Below are 25,000 nucleotides of genomic sequence, written 5' to 3' on the forward strand. Positions count from 1 at the left end.
GTTTTAAGAGCAGCTGTGATGGGTTTTAAGAGGAGCTATCAAAATTCTGTATCGTGTGTGTGTGTGTGTGTGTGTGTGTGTGTCTGTGAATATGCACGCTGCAGCTGGGGAATTGTTTGTCTAAACCAGGACACGTCTAAACCCTTATGTGTGTTATTCAAAAGATGATGGACTGGTGCCTGAGTTGCGGCGTGCTGTCTAGCTGGTGCTCTAATTGCTATCTAGCTGGTGCTCTAATTGCTGCTTGGCTAATTGGTCATTAAAATAGATGTTTGAAACGAAGTGCTGAATGTTGATCCTCTTTCACCACCGCTGGATTCATCTGATTAAATTACATCTGATCTTAAAATGACAAATAACTCTTGGTTCAGGAAGTACTGCTGCATTATCCTAGGAGACACACGCCTGTGTTGTCATGGTGATCCAGGGTGTCCTAGCAGACAGACACCTGTGTTGTCATGGTGATTCAGGGTGTCCTAGGAGACAGACACCTGTGTTGTCATGGTGATTCATGGTGTCCTAGGAGACAGACACCTGTGTTGTCATGGTGATTCAGGGTGTCCTAGGAGACACACACCTGTGTTGTCATGGTGATTCAGGGTGTCCTACGAGACACACGCCTGTGTTGTCATGGTGATTCAGGGTGTCCTAGGAGACACACACCTGTGTTGTCATGGTGATTCAGGGTGTCCTAGGAGACAGACACCTGTGTTGTCATGGTGATTCAGGGTGTCCTAGAACCTAGGAGACAGACACCTGTGTTGTCATGGTGATTCAGGGTGTCCTAGGAGACACACACCTGTGTTGTCATGGTGATTCAGGGTGTCCTAGGAGACAGACACCTGTGTTGTCATGGTGATCAGGGTGTCCTAGGACCTAGGAGACAGACACCTGTGTTGTCATGGTGATTCAGGGTGTCCTAGGACCTAGGAGACAGACACCTGTGTTGTCATGGGGATTCATGGTGTCCTAGGAGACAGACACCTGTGTTGTCATGGTGATTCATGGTGTCCTAGGAGACAGACACCTGTGTTGTCATGGTGATCATGGTGTCCTAGGACCTAGGAGACAGACACATGTGTTGTCATGGTGATTCATGGTGTCCTAGGAGACAGACACCTGTGTTGTCATGGTGATCATGGTGTCCTAGGACCTAGGAGACAGACACCTGTGTTGTCATGGTGATTCATGGTGTCCTAGGAGACAGACACCTGTGTTGTCATGGTGATTTAGGGTGTACTGGATTTACAAATCCCAAATGTTCATCCAGTCTGTGGTGAACGATGAGTATGCCTGATATGTTTACGTGTTGCCATGGTGAGGTGGGGTGTGGCCTCTTGATTCCTCATGGTGCTGATTGGTTCATGGTGCTGTTTCTGATTGGTTCATGCAGGCTAGAAGAAACAGATGGGCTCTGGTCTGGGCTGAGAGTGTGAGTGTGTGTGAGGTGAGGGTGCGAGTGTGTGTGAGGGTTTAAGTGTGTGTGTGAGGTGAGGGTGTGTGTGAGTGTGAGGGTTTAAGTGTGTGTGTGAGGTGAGGGTTTGAGTGTGTGTGAGGTGAGGGTGTGTGTGTGTGTGAGGTGAGGGTTTAAGTGTGTGTGTGTGTGTGTATGAGTTGAGGGTTTGAGTGTGTGTGAGGTGTGTGTGTGTGTGTGTGTGTGTGTCGAGGTGAGGGTGTGAGTACAGTAGTCCACCACTCCTAGTCTCATGCCCTGCTCTCGCCCCCCCCCCCCCCCCCCTCCCCCTCGGCAGATTGACCCCCTGGAGGTGGACCCCGACATGCAGTCGCTGGGCAGCACCGCCTGGCTCATGGACTCCCGGGACCCCGCCAGGCGCCCGCTCAGCACCAAGTATGAGACCACCATATTCTGAGGTCGGATCCCATGGCCCCCCCCCCCCCCCCTCCTCGCCCACTGGCTGGTCCCCCAGAACCCCCCCCCCCCCCCCCCCTAGTACAACCCCCCCCTAGTGCAACTCCCGCCCTACCCAAGTACAATCCCCACTACCCTAGTACAACCACCCCTACCCTAGTACCACCCTGTCCCCCCATCCCCTAGTACAACCCCCTCTACCCTAGTACCCTCCCCCACCCCCGCGCGCGCTATAGTACCACCCAGCCCCCCCCTCCCCCTTCCCCCCGCGCTCTAGTACCACCCTGCCCCCCCCGTGCCTTCTCACTGTGACGGTAGCATCCCTCAGGGCAGCCCCCCCCCCCCCATCTACCCCACCCAGTGACCTAGCTCCACCAACATGCAAAGCACCCCCGCACCCCCTTCCTGTGCCCCCCCCTCTCATGGCAGCCCACCCCACCCCCCGCCACCCACTGCTGCAGCCCTTATGAAGCCCCCTAGTGGATGGACCTGGACATTACAACAGCCCTGCTATCTCAACCAACCTGCCTCCTCCTCCTCCTCCTCCTCCTCCTCCTGCTCCATCTTCATCCTTCCTGCCGTACGCTCATCGCCATGGAGACGTCATCCGAGGCTTCCTGCTCCTCTTCCTCTCCCTCCTCCTGCTGTTCTTTTGGAGTGACTCCTCCCACAGAGGAGACTCCTCCCACAGAGACACGCATGGCTTTCTACACGTTCCGACCAAGAGCTCCTGACCTTTGACCTGCTCTCCCCACCACCCAGCCTGTCTTAGACAATAGTTTCTTCTCTTCCTGAAAGGACTAGACATTTCCGTCTCTTCTTTATAATCCCCCCCCGATATGTTTTATTTTCTTTTTCCCCCCCCCTCAAGCGAGTTAAAACCTGTTTCTTTCCCCCCACCTGTAGCTTGTCCTGTCTTACCAGGCGTCCGCCAGTGTGAGGCGCTGTGAGGACACACCGTACTGAGCTCATGTAGCCTTGGAATCCAAGATGGACACCAAAACAACAAACAGCACCAAACAAACCAAACTTTATAAACGTATTTCTAATCGTCCATAACTATGGATGGAACTTCCACGAAACTTTTCCTCTGTGCTTAAAATGACCAAGAACTGAACCTCCATTTCCTGTGTCCTGTCCCTATGGAAGGAAGGACAGCTCTCTACTGACAATAGCAGCCCTACTTCTTCCACCTGGCCGTCTAGTTTCGATATAATTACCTGACTGCACGCCCCGCCCCCCCCCCCCACTTACCCTACCTCTGATTGACGTAGAGACCTGATTGGCTGAGACACAGACAAGCGTAGTTCCTGTGAAGGTCTGGTTAGGTGGTTCCTCCGGGGTAGGCGGCCATTTTGAGACCTGAGAGCCAATCAACAGAGACCACTGTGTCCCCACTGCTACCCCCCCTGCTAATGGATATCTGTTCTTTTTTCTTTTGGAGTAACTGTGATACGGTGACTGACTCTGATTAGTGATGTTTTTAAAGAGCAAGGTGAAAGCCCGGGAACAAGTCAGCAACTTGACCGAATGTTCTAACGACTTTTATTTGGGAAAAATGTCAATAAAAACATTCGGATCGGGTTGCCGACTTGTTCCCGCCTTGTTTCACCAGCTGCTGTCACATAATTGTGTGGGAAATCATGCAAAGAACTGAGAAACAAACACAAGGAATGACACAGACACCTCCCATGGCAGCGAGGCGGAGATGAAGGTCTCAGGGGGGGTTTTGAAGCGTGGGAAAGAAACAGAATATATCCTCTCCTCGTCTGCTGATGAGGTGGGAGGCAGCTCCATTCAGCATGAGGAACCGTATGTTAAACACACTAACTAGAACTCTCTAGAACATGAACGACAGTGCCAAACGATTCAATTGTACCTATGATGATCATTACATGGACCATTTTTCCCAAAAAAGATTCCGTATTTATTTTATGTAAAAAATGATACATTTTTAAAAAATGTCTGTGAAAACTGCATTGTTTTTGGTTGTTCTTTCACTGTGACTACGACTACCACTGCAGGTGTCGCCACGCTGTCTGTTGTGATGCACCTGTCTGTCTGTTGTGATGCACTTGTCTGTGCTGCACGGCTTGTCCTTGTCTGGACGCTGGCCTCACTGTCTGTGCTGCTGCAGTACGCTCCTACACACACACACCTGCTCCTACACACACCTGCTCCTACACACACACACACACACCTCTCCTACACACCACCTGGCTAATACAGGGTTGTTGTTCTGGAGAAGCGCTGCGGTGAGTTGTGTCGGTCGGTGTGTGTGCAACGACTGTTTCGGTTTGTGTGTGAACGCCTGTTTCAGTCTGCGTGTGAACGGCTGTTTCAGTGTGATGGTCTGTGTGTGAATGACTGTTTCAGTGTGACGGTCTGTGTGTGAACGACTGTTTCAGTGTGATTTCGGTGTGTGTGAATGGCTGTGTGTTGGAACTGTAGCCATGTCTCGTTGCCACTCTGTTGCCGTAGTGACCCCAGCGATGCATGAGGCGGTGTTTGTGATTGGTCCGTGGTGCACTCTGACCCCTGGGGGTCGTCGTGGCGCTCTTGTCTTGTCCTGCTCACGTTTTCTCATCCTTCCTTTGCTTCTTGTTTGTTTTTGTCTCAGACACAAACACACACGTCACCTCACTCACACATCCACACATCCTCATCTCTCTGGCTCCCCCCCTCCTCCTCCACGCTCCCCCTCTCCTCCTCCACGCTCCCCCTCCCCCTGTCTTGAATGCAGATGTAAAAGCCTTCCATTTTTAACGAGCAGCAGCTGTTTGCAGTCAGTGTGAGCCTGGTGTAGCTGTGTTCTTACCTGTGCATGTTCAGGTGTTGTTTAACGCCGGTGTTCTCCCTCTGTAGCTCACACCCGCCTTCAAGTTCCCGGACACCAAGCTGTGACTGAAGGGGACCCAGCCAATACGAGTGTGTGAGTGTGTGTGTGTGTGTGTGAGTGTGTGAGTGTGTGTGTGTGTCTGCAGAGGGCTTAGCTGGTCTGTATAAGTCGCTATAGCTCATATTCTACAACCGCCTCTGAATCCCAGGAAACAGTGACATCATGCTAACCTGTTAGCTACCTGTCTCTGTGGCAACAGTGATATGCTAACCTGTTAGGAGAAGCAGGTGGTTATCTTGACGAAAGGTCAACTGAAAGGTCAAACCTGCTGCCTGGCCTCCCAATGACTGTGTCCACCTCCATCTCTGATTGTGTGTAGGTACTTTAATATTAACAATATACAACATTAACCTTTCTATAGATTCAGGTCTACTGGAGATGGTGTTCTTGTAACAACCGAGAGGAGGGATTCTGTAAAGAGAAATGAAATAAAATGTAGATCTACTGTACCAGCATAGAATGCTTTGCCCAAGAGTTTGTGGACAAAGTGTGTCAATGATGATCATGTGATACTGTTATACTGAAAACAAAGCAATATATAAACAATATTAAATAGTACAATGGAAAAAGTGTCCTCTTATTTAGGTCTTTTTCGCATTGGACATTTTCCTGTTTATTTTGACATCTCATACGCTAGGGGAGTTGAGAGGGAAATGGCCGCCAGTCACTGAGAGTTCACTGCGTTCACTATGCAGGCCATGAACCCACCGCCACCATCATCTGGAAGTAAAACTGGACGACAATGAGCAGCTTTAACCTAAAATAGGCCACATTTAAATGTATTATTCTCACATGACTAGCTGATGTAATTAAACGATTTTGGCAGAGATTGATAGCGGGCCACTGCATCGCGCCCACAGCGGAGCGCTGTACTGTTTAACTCTGGGACTGGATGAGAACGCTGTAGAAGATGAGGCTGGAACGCCCTGAGGGGCTGTAGGAGAGGTGACGGGGATAATAGAAATGCAGAGAAGTTATTACTGTGAGGAAAATGTTTGATCATGCGTACGGCCTTGATCACACTTTTCTCCTTGAGGAGATGTTTGTGATCCATGTAGCTGAATGTACAGCTGATGTGTGTGTAGGAGCACAGCGTGTGTGTAGCATCCGTTAATGTCACGTGTGTGTCTGGAGGAGAAGCTGCATTCCTGGTCTTTAGGTTTTCGACATTATTTCTAATTTCTCTAAAACCAACAAACAATTAAAATCGTAAAAAAATAATAAATGCGTCTCTTGTTTCATGGATGATATTCGGAGTTAAGGAGTACGTCACAGAACTTAAAGATAAGAAAATGTTTATTTGGTCTTTTTTACAAAAGTGCATATTATCTTTGGTAAAAGCTGTACAGTACTGATGTGTACTCAATCTTACACACACACACACGCACACGCACACACACACACACGCACACACACACACACACACACACACACACACACACACACACACAATCTCAGCTATTGTATATCTAATAAAAATGAAAAATAACAAGGGGTATAAAAATAAAAAGCTTATACCAAAAATATTGCATCATCGGCAGCATCATTTCTCATCTGAAACATTACGCTAGTATGTCTGTGTACTAATCAGTATGTTTGTGTACTACATAAGTATGTCTGTGTACTACACCAGTACAGTAATGGAACATTCAACACATCCTGACGAAAATACATTCCAATTGTGATTGGACAGTCTGTCGTATAAAAAAAGTCACTATTTTATTTGCAAGTCTAAATATGTACACTTCACACAGAAGGGGTGGGTCAGGGGGGCAACAGGGGTGGAGCAGGGGGGGGGGGGACAGGGAGGTGCTTGGGGGGGGGAACAGTGGGTTGGGGGACAGGGGGTGTTGGGGGGGGTTGGGGGGGATCGGGGGGGGGCAGGGGTGGGTTGAAGGGAGACAGGGGGTGTTGGGGGGGACTGGAGGGGTTGGGGGAGGACAGGGGGGGTTTGGGCGAGCCGGGGGGGGGGGGTGTGTGTGTTGGGAGGACTAGCGAGCCGCCTCCCCCATCTCTGTCTCCCCCGGGGAGAACAGCAGCTCCCTGAGGATCGGAGCGTAGAACGGACCGAACACGGACCGGTTGAAATGGACCGTTCGCCCGAAGGACGACCCCAACTCTGCCAGCTCTGCACTCAGCAGCCCCAGGCCAGGGGGGGGCGCCGGAGTCCTCTTACTGCCCCCCACTTCCAGCAGGGAGCCCAGGTACGCCTGGATCCTTTCTCCTGAGGGGAGAAATGTTTCAGGCTACTTTAGAACCAGGAAGGACTATGTTAGAACCATGGAGGATCAGTACAGCAGAGAGAATGACTGACCTATCAGAAGGCAGAGTGAATGACTGACCTATCAGAAGGCAGAGAGAATAATTGACCTATCAGAATGCCTGAGAGAATGACTGACCTATGAGAAGGCGGATGGGGTTGTTGTCCCTGGCGAGGTCAGAGATCTGACCCTTCAGCAGGTCCTGGCTCTCCCGAGGTAGAGGTGCTGCTCTGTGATTGGTCAGCGCCTCCGTCACCTGCCCCAGCACCTGCTCCCCAAGCCCCTGCAGCGCCCCCTGCAGGTCAAAGCCCCTGTGTGCACCAGAGAGAGCTGTCACTCATCCACTCACAGCCACTCACACAATCATTATATATGGAATTAATAGTTGTTCAATTCTAAATATTCAATCTAAATACAGAGACATTTTGATGTGAATATATTTCTTTGAAAAGCAGCTTCTTTTCTCAGCGTTGCTAATGACCAGCAGTTCTGGTTATCTGGTCGACATTTGATGATATCTTAAGAGCGTTGGATTGAGTGATTACCGACTGCAAAGTTAGCATGATCCATCTCTGGAATCTGCCGAATCTGTCAACTGGCTTGTCCGTCTGGTTCTCTGATACATTACCTGCTCCTAGTGACAGCCAGAAGCCCCACCCCCCCCCCTCCAACCCGCCTCCTCTTACCTGCTATGACTGCCCTCCAGCAGAGCAGCGATGGTCTGCTTGAGTTTACCTACAAACCCATGCAGGGAGAAAACAGCGCCCCCACACTGTGTGGAGGTCAACAGCAGTACTGACGCCTCCAGAACCAGCAGCCTCAGTTTCTGGCCCAGTGAGTCCAGGCGGGCCCGGTCCATCAGAACTGTCTGTGGAGGGAAGGGAGGGGAGAGGGTCTGGAAGGGGCTAGAGACATCATACATCTCTATTGATGAATGTAGTATCTAGTCTTTGTGTGTTCTGGTCTCAGAGATCAGAGAGCATAGATCATATGATTTAATAAGTGTAGATATATCGTGAGCTTAGAATGATAAGGTTCTATCTCCGTTTAGGGCAGTTCAGAGATATTGAGCGTCAAAGTTTTTACATTCCATTATGTTTTGTGAGATGGAACCTTAGTGTTTTATGAATTACTAACTAAAATATTTCAACATTCTAAAAATAACACCACACAGGCATTAATAAACACCTAATGGATCAGATTATGTAAAAAAGTCAATTTTGACAAAAATGGAGATAGAACCTTTATAATTCTAACGTCACGCTTTGTGTGTTTTGGTAGCAGAGATCATAGAGCATAGATCATATACATCATGATTTAATAAGTGTAGATATATTGTAAATAGTTTGGATAATCCTCTCCCTCTGGATTCTTTTCCATACTAAACACTTTTCAGTGGAGGAAGACATGGGAGGACGGGCTCATTGTAATACATGGAATGGAATAAGGAATGGTATCAATCTGATACCAGCCTCCCCTGGTGTTCTACCTCCACTAGCCTCCCCTGGTGTTCTACCTCCACTAGCCTCCCCTGGTGTTCTACCTCCCCCAGCCTTCCCTGGTGTTCTACCTCCACCAGCCTCCCCTGGTGTTCTACCTCCCCCAGCCTCCCCTGGTGGTCTACCTCCCCCAGCCTCCCCTGGTGTTCTACCTCCACCAGCCTCCACTGGTGTTCTACCTCCACCAGCCTCCCCTGGTGTTCTACCTCCCCCAGCCTCCCCTGGTGTTCTACCTCCACCAGCCTCCACTGGTGTTCTACCTCCACCAGCCTCCCCTGGTGTTCTACCTCCCCCAGCCTCCCCTGGTGTTCTACCTCCACCAGCCTCCCCTGGTGTTCTACCTCCCCCAACCTCCCCTGGTGTTCTACCTCCCCCAGCCTCCCCTGGTGTTCTACCTCCCCCAACCTCCCCTGGTGTTCTACCTCCACCAGCCTCCCCTGGTGTTCTACCTCCACCAGCCTCCCCTGGTGTTCTACCTCCCCCAGCCTCCCCTGGTGTTCTACCTCCACCAGCCTCCCCTAGTGTTCTACCTCCCCCAGCCTCCCCTGGTGTTCTACCTCCACCAGCCTCCCCTGGTGTTCTACCTCCACCAGCCTCCCCTGGTGTTCTACCTCCCCCAACCTCCTCTGGTGTTCTACCCCCCCCAGCCTCCCCTGGTGTTCTACCTCCACCAGCCTCCCCTGGTGTTCTACCTCCCCCAGCCTCCCCTGGTGTTCTACCTCCCCCAGCCTCTACTGGTGTTCTACCTCCCCCAGCCTCCCCTGGTGTTCTACCTCCCCCAGCCTCCCCTGGTGTTCTACCTCCCCCAGCCTCCCCTGGTGTTCTACCTCCCCCAGCCTCCCCTGATGCCCCCCCCCCGCTGTAAACTGACACACAGAGCAGAGTCCGGGTCTTTACCTCAGGATAGGTCTGGTCGCTAAGTGTGTCCCAGCTGAGCAGCCGTAGATAGGCTCTGGTCAGCACGGCTGCAGGGCTTCTGCAGGTCCCGGTTCTGAAGCCCCCGTCTGGCCCAGGACCCCCAGTGGGCCATGCCTCCTCCTGGGCAGCCAATCCCAGCCAGGCGCTGGTGTTGACCAGGGAATCTAGGAGGAGGAGGGACACATGAGATGGCAGGAAAGAACGGGATGATCATCAATAACATACATACCTCCCCCAGCCTCCCCTGGTGTTCTACCTCCCCCAGCCTCCCCTGGTGTTCTGCCTCCCTTGGTGTTCTACCTCCCCCAACCTCCCCTGGTGTTCTACCTCCCCCAGCCTCCCCTGGGTCAGAGCCCATCACCTGGCTGCCTTTCCAGGATCTGCTGGAACTTGGCGCGTTCGTATTGGACGGCCTGCTGTAGGAGGCTTGGCCTCAGAGTCTGGACGGTGTAGTTGGCCATGTCCATCTTCATCAGACCCAGGACCCTGAACATCTCCCTGGCAACAACAACAACAACAACATTATTAGAAACGAGAACATCTCCCTCTGGTACCTGTCTGTCATGTACCTGTCTGTGTGGTGCCTGTCTGTCAATACCTGTCTGTGTGGTGCCTGTCTGTCAATACCTGTCTGTGTGGTGCCTGTCTGTCAATACCTGTCTGTGTGGTGCCTGTCTGTCTACTACCTGTCTGTCGTGTACTTGTCTGTGTGGTGTCTGTCTGTCTACTACCTGTCTGTGTGGTGCCTGTCTGTCTACTACCTGTCTGTCTACTTCCTGTCTGTCTGGTACCTGTCTGTCTGGTACCTGTCTGTCTTCTACCTGTCTGTCTGGTACCTGTCTGTCTGGTACCTGTCTGTCTACTACCTGTCTGTGTGGTGCCTGTCTGTCTACTACCTGTCTGTCTGGTACCTGTCTGTCTTCTACCTGTCTGTCTACTACCTGTCTGTCTACTACCTGTCTTCTACCTGTCTGTCTACTACCTGTCTGTGTGGTGCCTGTCTCTCTCACCTGAGCAGGTCCACCGGGTCAGAGAGGGCGTGTAGGGCCCTGATCTCCGGGTCCCTGACCGGGGCGCAGAGGGAGGCCATGGTTCTGGTGACGTAGCCCGCCAGCGCCGGCAGGTCCAGGGCTCCGTGGTCCGCCTGCTGTTGGATCAGAACCGGGTCTAGAACCTCCTCCACCTGGGCCTTCAGACGGGCGTGGCCCGGGAGCAGCAGGGACAGTAGGGTCTGAAGACACACACACACACACACACACATATGTATATGCATACACACAAACACACACAGACACACACACGCACGTGTGCGCCCGTATACGCATACGCATACACACAAACACAAACACACACACAAACACAAACACACACATACACACAACCATTTTAATATCAGACAGGATGTAGTGTATATGACTGTTTGATGGTGTGATGGAGGGGAGGAAGATGACAGCTACACAGCCACCTACCACTGGCCGACCTGACCTCTGACCTCTGGGCTGTACGTACCGTCTTGACCTCCTGCAGCAGAGTGACGGCGTGGGTGAAGTCTGGCGGCGTGGAGGAGAGCTGCTGCTGCAGACAGTCCCAGAATGCCCGGTGCATGACCTCCATCACCCTGCCCTCCAAGCTGACACACACACACAGGAAAGGAAGACCACTCAAAATGGCTGACACGGTGGAGCAGGGATACATGTCTGGTCTTCTAGATGTTTCTAGATGATTTCTAAATACATGTTGGGTCTTCTAGATGTTTCGTAAGATGACTAAGTGTAATTCGATTTGTATTCAGTTTAGTTCGATTAGTATTATTATTATTATAATCATCAGTATCATTGTCATGCAGATGTTGGGTGTTGTAGAGTGTTCCTTGCCTGTCTTTGGGAGGGTTGTTCTGTCGAAGGCGGAAGTCTCTGTTTACCACTATCTCGTGAGCGAGACTGAGGTTGGAAACGCAATTGTTCAACTCCATCATGTCTGACAGGGAGGCTGGTGTAGGAGGGCTCCCTGACACACAAACACATGAAAGCACACACACACACCACACACACACACACACACACGCACGCAGACACACACACACACACACACACACACAAACACAGACACACACACACACACACACACACACACACACACACACATACACACACACACAGAGAGAAAAGGCATTCAATAATGAACTACCATGTAGCCTACACTATACGGTATGTCAAAACAAATCATTAACTGACACTTTGGTTGTCAATCAAACATCTCATTGTAACCTGTATACAGCATTTTGCACTACTCTTCTACTGCAGTACGACTGGTCCCGCTGTAATACAACTACCATCACTTTATCACCTTATTCTACTATTATTAAAACATTAATTACCTTAGGCTACTTATTTTTACTTTATTCTATTATTGTTGATTTTGTATTCTGCTGCAATGCTAATGTCAAAGAACCTGAGAAGGACCTTCTTTTGTACACTGGCACAGCACCAGAATATCTAAAAGATCTTTTGCTAGCATATCAGCCCAATAGAGCTCTCAGGTCTTCTGACGGTGGTTTTCTCTGTGTACCACATGTACAAAAGAAGAGATTTGGTGAGGCTGCATTCTCATTTTGTATGTACAAAATGTACCCAGATTGTGGAATGCACTGCAAGTTTACATTAGGGATGCATCCTCAGCACATGTTCAAGTCAAGACTAAAAACCCATCTTTAATAATAATAATAATTATATTAATTAATATTGCCTTTAAATGACTAAATAATTAAATTATGATTATAGAATGATTGGAGCACTTTGAGCTGCAATGTTTGCAGGAAAAGCGCTATACAAATAAAAAGTTATTATTATTATTATTATTATTATTGGATATAATATAATAAAAGCAATTCTGATTGTGATTGTGATTCAAACATCTTCTCACCTGAAGGAGAGTCAACTTTCTGGAGACATGGCACGTCAGAGGGCGTGTCCCTGTCCGCCTCCTCGTCTGGTCTGTTTGCGTTGGGCATCCCAACTATAAAAATAGATCAATATGCCATATATTACACATCATATACCATATTAATATAAGGAACATGTTCTTCTATATCACCCTATCATATGGTGAGCTTAGAATGATAAGGTTCTAACTTCTATCTCCGTTTAGGGCAGTTCAGAGATATTGAGCGTCAAAGTTTTGACATTCCATTATGTTTTGTGAGAAGGAACCTTTGTATTTTATGAATTACTAACTCAAAAATGTCAACATTTAAAAAAAATAACACCACACAGGTATTAATAAACACCGAATGGATCAGATTATGTAAAAAACTAAATGTAGATATTATAACCTTAATAATTCTAACGTCCGTACCCTAGGCGGTGTGTAGGCAGGCTGTTCAAACTTTGTTGTTGCTTTTTAGCGAGAGAAGAAAAAGTGTTCTTACCACAATTTGGTCTTCAGATAAAGGTGATAAAGGTTTGGAAATAAATCCAGATTAAAAAGTAAATGTTTAAAGCTTAAAGCACCTACAGCTGTTCCAGAGGTGCGTATGTGTGTGTGTGTGCTGCAGTGACGTCAGCGCTCTCAGGTTTAAACATTGGACTGAACCATTACTGAACACGGGGGAGGACCTCCATGTCTCCAACGTCTATACGACACACATATCGATACTGTGTTCGTTTAATCAAACCGAATATGTTTAACAATCCGACATGCCATAAACAATGCGCCGTGTGTGTGTTTTGACTGTGTTTTATTGTTTATTGTGTCCTATTCAAGATAAGACACCCCTGCCATGATGGTTTGTTCCAAACTTGAATCATAACAGAGGGGCGTGTTGATGTTTAACCAACCAAACCGCTCGTGCTGATGTTTTGAAAGTGATTTGGACACATTTTTTTGACCAATCAGAATATCAATATTCTGGTAACATCACCAGTCTACCATGCATCTTATACATATTATAATTTTAATTATATTATTATATTATCATATTATAATTATAATTTATATTATCATATTATAATTTGATACATATTAATAATATATATATAACACTATATGTAGTACTGATAGTTGGCTTACATGTAGAGGTAGAACAACACGTCTATTGTGCCAGAGACTCTTTGAATGTGGTATTGTTTGGTCACATTTCATTTGCTACAAAGTTCTCCTTTATGCAGAAGGTAAGGTTACACACAAGCCCACCAGAACCTGCACTGTTGTTCTAAACTTCTTTGCATTCTATGAAAACAGCCCCTCCGTCAAGCAACCAGAAATGTCCCTTTTTTTTTAGTCCGTTTGAATGTTTTTGGAAGCATGCATAATGCAGAATGCACACACACACACACACACACTCACACACACACACACACACACACACACACACACACACACACACACACACACACACACACACAATAAAACGTAGACACACTTAAGTTGCAGATTATTTATCATTGAAAAATGTTGCGTAACAAATTTGTGTTATGTGATAAATACAGGCATTTGACAAAAGCATCATTATCTCTTACAAACAATCCAAACACGACTGACCGTTCATCACAAGACCACAACAACGCACACGTAAACAAAGTCAGGTTTTTATAAAAACACTAGACCCTCCCCCCCAAAAAAACATGATATTTACACATTTGCATATTTCAAAAATATTTTGAAACTTTTATATTAAAAAAAATATTGTTAAAAGCAAAATCCAGGCATGTTACTTACAGATGAGAGAGAGAGACAGAAAGAGAGAGACAGACAGAGAGAGAGAGAGAGTGTAAAAGACAGACAGACAGAGGGAGAGCGAGAGAGAGAGAGTGTGTGAAAGACAGACAGAGAGAGAAAGAGTGTAAAAGAGAGAGAGAGAGAGTGAAAGACAGACAGACAGAGAGAGAGAGAGAGAGAGTGTGAAAGACAGACAGAACATCTAGGTTGTTGAGTCTACAGGGGCCGATGTGTGAGCAGCTGCTGTGAAGACAGTCACACTGAGCTGAGAGGGACACAACAGAAATGAAGTCATGAAGACAGGCTCACAGGCTTTCATCTGTCCCCTGACGCACACGCACACACACACACACACATATTCATGATCACACTTAGGCATAAATTAAATAGGACAAACAGACATGATCACATGACATAAGTCAAAACTCTTCATTCAAACTCTTCTTCCACCACCGAGGCTGAAAGGTGGAAGTGAAGTACTGTCAGGTAGTCATCAGTCTCTCTCACACACACACACACACACACACACACACACACACACACACACACACACACACACACACACACGAGGGTCCGTCCTGGCTAAGAGCTGTCTCTGAGCGTGCTGATGCGGGCGTAGATCTTGAGGGCGGGGCCTAGTTTGATGTTCATGGTGCTCATCAGGTGGTCCTCCTTCAGCAGCAGCAGCGCCTGGCCGTCGATCTCCTGACTGCGGAACTCCTCCGCGATCTCCTGGCAGCCTGGCGGAGGAGGGAGAGGAGGGGTTACACCACCACACACTCACCCAGGACCAGAGATGGAGCCTGTGTGTGTGTGTGTGTGTGTGTGTGTGTGTGAGACAGAGAGAGAGAGAGAGAGAGTTTGGGTGTATGCTGGATGTGTGTGTTACACATGTGTGTGTTACATCACACCTAAAGCAGAACCCGACAGCAGAAGCTAACCCTAACACTTCTCTTGACACCCCAGCAGCAACGCTGAGAGATAATAACAGATCGTAACAACTGTAAACTCTTTGTCTGTAGGAGGATAGTGGAGGGGAGGAGAAGAGAGGATGGGAAGAGAGGGGAGGGGGAAGGGGAAAAGAGGAGGGGGCGTGTCACTGACCAGGTGTAGAGCGGATGAACTCGTACACTTCTCCCACGTTCCACTGGGTGGGGTCGTTGGGCAAGAAGTGCTGGTTGAGGGGGGGCAGCTCCGGGTCGGCCCCCCTCCCTGGGCCGTGCTGGGCCGGGGGGGCCGGGGGTGGGGGGGCAGAACTGGCGGCTGACAGAGGGGAGGGGGGGTCCTCGTAGCTGGACATGTCAGAGCAGGGGCTGGACCCTCCCTGGCTGGGCTGGGAGGGGGGGGGGGACGCCGGCTGGGCTGGAGGAGACCGCTTCTGAAATACAAAACCAGTCAGTCAGTCAGTCAGTCAGTCAGCCAGTCAATCAGTCAGTCAGTCAGCCAGTCAGTCAGTCAGTCAGTCAGCTAGCCAGCCAGTCAGTCAGTCAGTCAGCCAGCCAGTCAGTCAGCCAGCCAGTCAGTCAGTGAGCCAGCCAGCCAGTCAGTCAGTCAGCCAGCCAGTCAGTCAGTCAGCTAGCCAGCCAGTCAGCCAGCCAGCCAGTCAGCCAGCCAGTCAGTCAGTCAGCTAGCCAGCCAGTCAGCCAGCCAGTCAGTCAGCCAGTCAGTCAGTCAGCCAGCCAGTCAGTCAGCCAGCCAGTCAGTCAGTCAGCTAGCCAGCCAGTCAGTCAGTCAGCTAGCCAGCCAGCCAGTCAGTCAGTCAGCCAGTCAGTCAGTCAGTCAGTCAGCTAGCCAGCCAGTCAGTCAGTCAGCTAGCCAGCCAGTCAGCCAGTCAGTCAGTCAGTCAGTCAGCTAGCCAGCCAGTCAGTCAGTCAGTCAGCTAGCCAGTCAGTCAGCCAGTCAGTCAGTCAGTCAGCTAGCCAGCCAGCCAGTCAGTCAGTCAGCCAGCCAGCCAGTCAGCCAGTCAGTCAGTCAGTCAGCTAGCCAGTCAGTCAGTCAGTCAGTCAGCTAGCCAGGAACACCATAGAGTCATACAGACTAGACAGCAGTGGCCCCTCAGGGTTTATAACTCTGTGGTCTTACCTGCTTCTTCGGCTCTGCGCCGGGGCGCTCGCTGCCATGTGACCTCCTTCGCCAGCCATTGGACGGTTTACTCCTCTCTGGACGGAATAGGCCAATCCGCTTGGTGCATCCGACATTGTACCTGTTCCACAACGAGGACATGGTTGTCAAGGAGACCATTCCCCTTTGTGTACACACGTGTACACACACACACACACACACACACACACACACATACACACATACACACACACACACACACACACACACACACACACACACCATGTGTACACCATGCTAACAGGCTGTGGGACCTGAGGGGACTGACTACTCCCTGGTAGTATATGGAATCCTAACTAATGTGTTTATTAGAGGTGTGATGATCTTGTGAACTACCTCTTGGCGCAGACCACAGAGCAGAAGCGTTTGGAACCCTTGAACTTGTAGGCGTGGTCCACCCAGCCGCAGAACTCGCACGTCAGCTTGGGGGCGTCGCGCTCCTCCTGGTCCTTCAACTCTGTGGACGTACACAGAAACATACCTCATCATCTCCACGGTAACTAGGAGAAGCTTCTAAACATCTAAACTAACCTTAACCCTAACCCAGAAACATCCCTCATCATCTCCACGGTAACTAGGAGAAGCTTCTAAACATCTAAACTAACCTTAACCCTAACCCAGAAACATCCCTCCTCATCTCCATGGTAACTAGGAGAAGCTTCTAGACATCTAAACTAACCTTAACCCTAGCCCAGAAACATCCCTCCTCATCTCCACGGTAACTACGAGAAGCTTCTAAACACACACACTGGAGGAACCTGGAAGATCACATGACCTACGGAAGATCACATGACCTACGGAAGATCACATGACCTACGGAAGATCAAATGACCTATGGAAGATCACATGACGTCTCAAACAACATTTTATGGAGACAGACGTCACCAGATAGCAGAAGTTAATCACAGACTTCCATAGACCATGTGATCTTCCATAGGCCCAGGAACTATGAACTCAGGACATATTTACTGTTTGTTTGAACAGTAAATATGTTCTGAGGTTTACTAAGCAGGCAGGTAAGGTACATTTCGAGTCAGCCCCTCCTCCCCCTCCCTACCCTCGGGGGTCAGCTCCTCTGTGTCAGAAGAGGAGTTGCTGGGCTGGCTGCCGGGGGTCTTCTCAGCGTCAGAGGAGGCGTGGCCGTCCTTCTTGGGGCTCAGTAGAGGCAGACGCTCCACCTGAGGACAACAACATGTTACTATGACAACGACACGTTACTATGACAACAACATGTTACTATGATAACGACACGTTTATGCTGGAGGAGGTAGAACCCCAGGGGAGGCTGGTGGAGGTAGAACACCTGGGGAGGCTGGTGGAGGTAGAACACCTGGGGAGGCTGGGGGAGGTAGAACCCCAGGGGAGGCTGGGGGAGGTAGAACCCCAGGGGAGGCTGGGGGAGGTAGAACATCAGGGGAGGCTGGTGGAGGTAGAACACCAGGGGAGGCTGGGGGAGGTAGAACCCCAGGGGAGGCTGGGGGAGGTAGAACATCAGGGGAGGCTGGTGGAGGTAGAACACCAGGGGAGGCTGGTGGAGATAGAACACCAGGGGAGGCTGGTGGAGGTAGAACACCAGGGGAGGCTGGTGGAGGTAGAACACCAGGGGAGGCTGGTGGAGGTAGAACACCAGGGGAGGCTGGTGGAGGTAGAACACCAGGGGAGGCTGGGGGAGGTAGAACACCAGGGGAGGCTGGGGGAGGTAGAACACCAGGGGAGGCTGGGGGAGGTAGAACACCAGGGGAGGCTGGGGGAGGTAGAACACCAGGGGAGGCTGGTGGAGGTAGAACACCAGGGGGAGGCTGGGGGAGGTAGAACATCAGGGGAGGCTGGGGGAGGTAGAACACCAGGGGGAGGCTGGGGGAGGTAGAACACCAGGGGAGGCTGGGGGAGGTAGAACACCAGGGGGAGGCTGGGGGAGGTAGAACACCAGGGGAGGCTGGTGGAGGTAGAACACCAGGGCAGGCTGTTGGAGGTAGAACACCAGGGGAGGCTGGGGGAGGTAGAACACCAGGGGAGGCTGGTGGAGGTAGAACACCAGGGGGAGCTGGTGGAGGCTATAGAACACCAGAGGCAGACGTTCCACCCGAGGACAACAACATCACAGTGACTCCAGCTGAATTGTCCACTAGGGGGCAGAAGAACCATCTGGAGTCCCAACTGTGATGTCACTGTGAGATGTCACCCAAGAGAAGAGCTCTGTCCTCTTCACCGGAGATGAGCTTGAGAACAGCTAAGGTGAGGGTGAAGATTAGGGTTGGATTAAGGTTGGGGTTGTGTTAAGGGGCTGACACAGATCCAGTAGCATCCAGTATATTAGATATATTTATATCAAACTTGTTGTCAGAGGAGGCATAAAACTGTTGTCGTTCTGCCTGCTTGCTGCTCTAATATCCCACAGCAGCACAGCATGACCGCAATATGACAACACCATGATCGCATCATGACCACACCACACACCATGATCACATCATGACCATGACCACAACATGTCACGGTGTAGGACAGTGAGTTTGTGACAGTGGAGGACACAGCTGTTTGTTTCCACGGCAGCAGAGAGACAGCATTGTCCCTGAGGCCACCACACCTTCTGGAGGGGGACAGGGTGTTGTTGTTTACAGACTGCTGAGGCAGGCTGCTGTCAGGGGAGACCAGGCCACCAGGGGGGCTGGTGGAGGCGTAGACATGGGAGGACAGGCTGCTGTCAGGGGGGACCAGGCCACCAGGGAGGCTGGTGGAGGCGGAGACATGGGAGGACAGGCTGCTGTCAGGGGAGACCAGGGCACCAGGGAGGCTGGTGGAGGCGGAGACATGGGAGGACAGGCTACCTGTAACGCCGTGTCAAACACACCTGTCTGTTCCCTGTGTTACTGTGAGCCTCGGGCTGAGAGCTGCGTGTGTGTCTGGTGTACCAACTACCACATGCAGCAAATATCTAATGTACATCAAATGTATCTGAGTACTGATATTGTCCTTTTACTGAAATATCTGTATCAACATATATTCCTCCCATAATGCACAAATGATGTGCGTCAGCCTGACATTCCAAAATGATCATCTGTGTAAAAATCTCTGTTAGGTTTCTCCAGAGCAAAATCTATAAATATTAGTGCTGTCAATCGATAACATTTAATAAAGTTAATCACAATAATAGGTTTATTATCATTAATCATGATAAAATACTAGTATTTACTTTTTTGGGGGGGGAGATCAAACAAAAAGGTGTGGTGTTGGAATAAAGAAATGCATGACAACATAATATTATCTGCAACATAATATTATGTAATAATATAATATAATAATATATAATATGTCATTAATTTATGAACAATTGTATTAAATACTGTGATCCCTTCTCGTTACAGTGATCTATTACCTCACATTTTTATTTTGAAGTCGCAAAAACGTCTTATTGCTGGTTATTGTTGTTCAGAGAACACAGCTACACTACACAGTGCAAACCTGACAATGTTTGTAAACAGAGAACGCAATGCTCGGACAAACCGTCTTTTCAGTCAGATTGTACATACTTTCTGCAACGTAATATTTCCTTAATTCATTAAAGATATTATTAAATACTGTGATCCCTTCTTGTGTCTTCTTGTTAGATAGTGATCTATTACCTTGCGCTTTTATTTTGAAGTCTCGAAAACCTCTTATTGTTGGAACATGCCGGTTATTGTTGTTCAGAGAACAAGCTACAATTTGACCAGTGTAAACCTGACAATGGCCAACCTGACAGAAAACGCAATGCTTCATTTACATAAAATAATAACAACAGGAACAAAACTTGTTCTTGAACATTAGGGAAGAACTTTGGTTTCAAATTTGTGTTAACATTGACAACCCTAAAAAATATATAAATATGTTTGTATGAATGGATAAGCTACATTTTGTCACAAGCAGCTATATAACTGAGTGTAACAACAATAATTTAGTGGATGATCAAACTGTTAGATTGTTGTTTTTGTCCTTGTTGCCGTGGGGGAGTGGTGGTCTAGTGGACAGTGAGTTGGACTGGTGATCAGAAGGTCATGTGTTCAAATTCCACATGGGAACACCACCACTAGCCTTGAGTAAGGCACTTCACCCTAAATGACTCCAGGGAGACGGTCCCTGTAATCTCTCATTTGAAGTCACTTTGGATAAAAGCGCTGCTAAATAAATCTTATTTTTTAAATGATTGAACAGCATCACCCATCAATATGTGGGGCGTTGAATATGTGACATCTCATCTGGCATAGCTCACGTAACTGCACATTAAATTAATAGATACTGCTGTATTAATCAAAAAAAGATCATTTCTGCTCATTATTAAAACATGTTTGCCATTGTTATCCTGTGAAAATTGTGTTAAAAAGGAATTCTGTCCCAAAAATGTAAGAAATGAATGTTCAGAGATATCAGTTATCTGTGAACCCCATAACTGCATCGGTAACAGAACCAGATATCCAGTATGGGTCGGCCTCTGACACGTGTGTCGCCTTCTGGGCCAGAGACCACTGGACACAGAGGTTTACATCTCAACGTCACTGTGGGGTTAAATAAATAAATAAATAAACCATGTGACCAACGTACAGGGAAGGGTTCTGCCCCCTCCTGGATGACGAACCCCTCGATGACGTGGGTGAGGACCTGGGGCTTGACGATGGCCTGGGGGGGCCCCGGGTGGGGCCGGGGGAGCTCTCCGTTCTGGGGTACGCTGCCCGTCACCGTGGGAGACGGTGCCTTCTCACTTCCTGAGGTCATGGCTGGAGGAGGCGGGGCCAGAGAAGGGACAGGAGTGCCACTCACCGGCCTCTTAGTCGCCGCTTCTCCTGTCAATCAAACAATGAAACAACCTCTTAGATTAACCATCAGCACTGAACACAGCTCCCTCTGTCCCTCTCTCTGTCTGTCCCCCCCCCTCTCTCATCATTGTAGATTGATTACACACTCAATTATTTCTGGCAGCGTTGTGGTGTGTTCCCGGCTCATGTCATTTTAATCATTAGGCAACCTACTGATCAAATGGAGGCTGGTGGAGGTAGAAATTGGAGGACGGGCTCATTGTAATGCATGGAAATGAAATACTGCTACTCAAAAGCAACTAATTGATTATCTGTTGGTCATCATCTGCCCATGCACAACATATGGATCTGCAGAACGTTTAAGTCTTGTTATATTTTTTTAAAATCATTCACGGTCACCCATTCTGACAAGCCCGAGTTGTCTCAGAAATAAAAACACACATTCACCGGGTCTCTAGAATGACGCTCTTTGACGGTAACAGCAGTTCGTTTCTACGCTGTTTACAACATGACGCGCACGCACGCACGCACGCACACACACACACACACGCGCGCGCGCGCACACACGCACACACAGCGGAGAGTATCCAAACGCGTAAAAATAAAAGGAACATAAGCTAAGTCGGTTGGGCTCACCAAAGTGTTTTACTGCCGCGCGTACTTATCCGATCCAAATCTAAATGACAATCAGAGCAACTTGAATTACGTGTGTGCAGCTTTTTGCTCAATAGTTATCAACGTTTCATTTTCAGAGTCTCTTTTGACAAGTCACCGGCGCTGCATCCGACACAGAGCAGCGATAACGATGATCTACGATCTCCCGGTCCAGAGCAGCCCCGCCGGTAACGGGAGGAGGGCGGCACCGTGGGAGAGTTGAAGCCTCCTCCTTCACCACGGCACCGCCCCTCTCTCTCCATTCATCACCACCGTACCTCTCTACCTCGGTACCTCCGTATCCAACGTATAAAACGAAACCGTTTCTCTCCCGGTGATTTATAGCCTACCTCTCAGACTCGCGTAAAGATGGAAACTTGGAGAATCGGAGTCATGGCTCAGATTAGGACGATTTATTGAAAAGTCAATAACTCAATAAAGTCAATAACTTATTGAAAAGTCAATAAGTGACACTGTGACAGATACGACTGCATTTAAAAAATCATTCAACTAATATCTTTGCTACTCAAACTAGTCATGCTGTCTACTCTAGAGAACAACATGAATACGACCTAATTAAAACCGCTACCGTCTGACCGTCATTGTTCTCTGCCGCTTTGGGTCACGTTCAACCGCTCAGCGGGCCATGAATACGGTACCATCTGCTCGTCTATTTATAGACATTAAAAGACATCTGAGGGTTTGTTGTGGACCTCTGACTATGGTCCCGTTCATACCCGCCACCATCAACCAGCTGTGTGAATTTACAGATTTGCTTTGACCAGAATTGTGGCCATGCTCCATCCTAATGTGATCATCATTCTTCAACACTAAAATAAAAATACACATTGCGAGGAGACAACACTAGGAGACAACACTAGGAGACAAAACTACCCAAAACTACCCACCCACCCACCTGTGGAACCCTGCTAGGACTAGCAGCATGTTGATGATGAAGTATTCCAACACCAACAACAATCAACAATGAGTCTCTCCCCCCCGTCCCCCGTCCTCCCCCTGTCCCCGTCCCCTCCTGTTACCTTGTGGTTGGGTGATGGGTGTGACAGGGACTGCGCCTGCCTTAGACTGCTGTGCTGGTCTTGGGACCAGGGTGGGGGTGGGGACCGGGATGGGGGTGGGGACAGGGACGGGGGTGGGGGAGGGGCCAGGGGCGGAGGTGGGGATGGGGGCGGGAGCGGGGGCGGGAGCAGGAGGTGGGGGGGGCTGCTGCACGGCAGGGGGGCGACAGGTGGTGTCTCTCACCACCAACGAGGTGGGCTTGTCTTTACTGTCCTGCACCAGTCTGGACGCCTGAGAGATAGGGAGGAGGAGAGAGGAGAGAGAGAAGGAGGTAAAGGGAGAGAGAGGGAGGGAAGAAGAGAGAGAGAGAGAGAGGGAGAGGTAAAGGGAGAGAGAGAGAGGGAGAGGGGGGAAAAGAGAGTAATTGAAACCCGATGAACTCAGAGAGAAACAGAAAATGACACCAAGCAGCACCAGACTGGAGCGTCCTCCCCAGGATCAGACTCCCTGCCGGGGCTCACCTGAGACGCCGTGGGCTGGATCTGGAGGTTTATGGCCGTCAGCTGCACTGGCTGGGCCTTGGCCTGACCCAGGACGGAGTGGAGGACGTGGGGATGGGGGTAGGGGTGGGGGTGGGCGTGGAGGTGAGGGTGGGCGTGGGGGTGGGTGTGGGGGTGGGGGTGGGGGTAAGGGTGAGCGTGGGTGTGGTGGCTGATGGTGGAGTGGAAGATGGTGGCCTGCTGGCTGGGCGTGCCGGGGGGGTGGTGGCAGGCAGGTTTGGGGGCGCTGGGAAGGGTGGGGTTCTGGGGGGGGGCCAGGGAGGAGGCTGTGTGGAGGTGGGGCTGGATGGAGGCTGTCTGGAGGAGCTGGCCCTGGTTCCCCCTCTGGTTCTGATGCTGCGTCACAAACTGCTGCTTCTGCTGGGCCAGGGGGTGGGGCGGGGCGTGGCCGTATGCTGAAACAACAACAACAACAACAGAGGGTTACTAAATGCAATTCTGTACAAATGAATAAAGCAGCGTTCAGCGTTCTCCCCAGAGAAGAGGGTTTTCTGCACCACGCTGTGAACTTGGCAGTGCCACTATGTAAACATTACAAGGCGAATTAAACTTTGTTTAGTAAGGATAGAGTAACTATCTTTGATCGTTGTTAAAAATGAAAGGGTCATTGTCCTGCTGCATCACCCAACTTCTACTGAGCTTCCTGATGTTATCCTGTAGGATAGTTTGATAAACTTGGGAATTCATTTTCCCCCTCCATGAGGGAAGCTGTCCAGGCCGCGCGAGGCAGCAAAGCAGCCCCAAATCATGATGCTCCCTCCACCGTACTTCACTGTTGGGATGAGGTTTTCATGTTGACATGCAGTGCCCTTTTTACACCATAATGCTGCGTGTTTCAACATTGCTGAATTCAACATTAGTTTCATCAGTCCACAAAACATTTTTCCCAGTAGCGTTGTTGAGTGTCAAGGTGCTCTTTGGCAAACTTCAGGCGCGCAGCAATGTTTCTTTCTGAGAGTAGCGGCTTCCTCCATGCCTGTTCAATGTTTTTACATTTGATTCCTTCAAGCCTTTAGCTGTTACTCAAGTTTTTATTCTTTTTTTTTTTTTATCATTGAGCATTCTGCGTTGTGCCTTTGGAGTCATCTTGGCTGGGCACTTCGAGGGAGAGTAGCCACAGTACTAAATCGTCTCCATTTATAGACAATTTGTCTAACTGTGGACTGATGAATCTAATCTAAACTCTTTGAGATTACTTTGTAACCCTTTCCAGCTTTATCAACAATGGTTGATCCTAGGTCTTCTGAGACCTCTTAATTCGTGGCATGGCCCACATCAGCAGATGCTTCTTGTGAATAGCAAACTCAAAATGTTTGAGTGTTTTTTATAAGTCAAAGTATCTCTAACCCACACCTCCAAACTAGTTTCATTCACTGGACTCCAGGTTTGCGAACTTTAATTAGCTTTTGTATAAGTCGTCAGCCTAGGGGTGCACATACGTTTTCCAACCTATCCTGTGAATGTTTGAATGATGTATTCAATATGGACAAGAACAATACAGTCATTTGTGTGTTATTCACACACTCACACTCACACTCACACTCACACTCTCACTCTCACTCTCACTCTCACTCTCACTCTCACTCGCACTCGCACTCACACTCACACACACTCTCTCACACACACACACCCACACACATGCTCTAAACTGCTGTCAGAGTTGAGACTGTGCGTGTGACCACTCACAGACAGGCT

The 25,000-nt window shown here is 49.3% G+C and overlaps 2 protein-coding genes across 2 annotated transcripts in view; both read right to left on the reverse strand.

The window, feature by feature from the left end:
- Nucleotides 1-6,760: 6,760 nt before the first annotated feature.
- Nucleotides 6,761-12,945, reverse strand: LOC308170947 (T-complex protein 11-like protein 1; the record flags this gene model as incomplete). The annotated part of the gene is made up of 10 exons (XM_080545801.1): nucleotides 12,875-12,945; nucleotides 12,370-12,462; nucleotides 11,322-11,454; nucleotides 10,957-11,077; nucleotides 10,458-10,678; nucleotides 9,809-9,945; nucleotides 9,427-9,611; nucleotides 7,717-7,898; nucleotides 7,169-7,341; nucleotides 6,761-6,993 (listed from the first exon to the last, which is right to left on the reverse strand). The coding sequence occupies exons 2-10, from the start codon at nucleotides 12,455-12,457 to the stop codon at nucleotides 6,761-6,763; spliced, it is 1,473 nt and encodes a 490-aa protein (XP_080401927.1). The 5' UTR covers nucleotides 12,458-12,462; nucleotides 12,875-12,945.
- A 1,800-nt stretch (nucleotides 12,946-14,745) lies between these two features.
- The window catches only part of LOC308170948 (polyhomeotic-like protein 2), a gene marked incomplete at both ends in the record, with an annotated part of 56,984 nt that continues 46,729 nt past the window's right edge, over nucleotides 14,746-25,000 (reverse strand). The window contains 9 exons of the mRNA XM_080545802.1: nucleotides 14,746-14,903; nucleotides 15,268-15,541; nucleotides 16,246-16,366; nucleotides 16,621-16,741; nucleotides 17,342-17,462; nucleotides 18,901-19,075; nucleotides 20,852-21,098; nucleotides 22,892-23,036; nucleotides 23,267-23,700. Of these exons, the coding sequence (XP_080401928.1) occupies nucleotides 14,746-14,903; nucleotides 15,268-15,541; nucleotides 16,246-16,366; nucleotides 16,621-16,741; nucleotides 17,342-17,462; nucleotides 18,901-19,075; nucleotides 20,852-21,098; nucleotides 22,892-23,036; nucleotides 23,267-23,700 (1,796 nt within the window). The remainder of the gene's footprint in view (nucleotides 14,904-15,267; nucleotides 15,542-16,245; nucleotides 16,367-16,620; nucleotides 16,742-17,341; nucleotides 17,463-18,900; nucleotides 19,076-20,851; nucleotides 21,099-22,891; nucleotides 23,037-23,266; nucleotides 23,701-25,000) is intronic.

The sequence above is a fragment of the Nansenia antarctica genome (assembly GCF_963989245.1).
Source record: "Nansenia antarctica genome assembly, chromosome: 15".
Lineage (NCBI taxonomy): Eukaryota > Metazoa > Chordata > Actinopteri > Argentiniformes > Microstomatidae > Nansenia > Nansenia antarctica.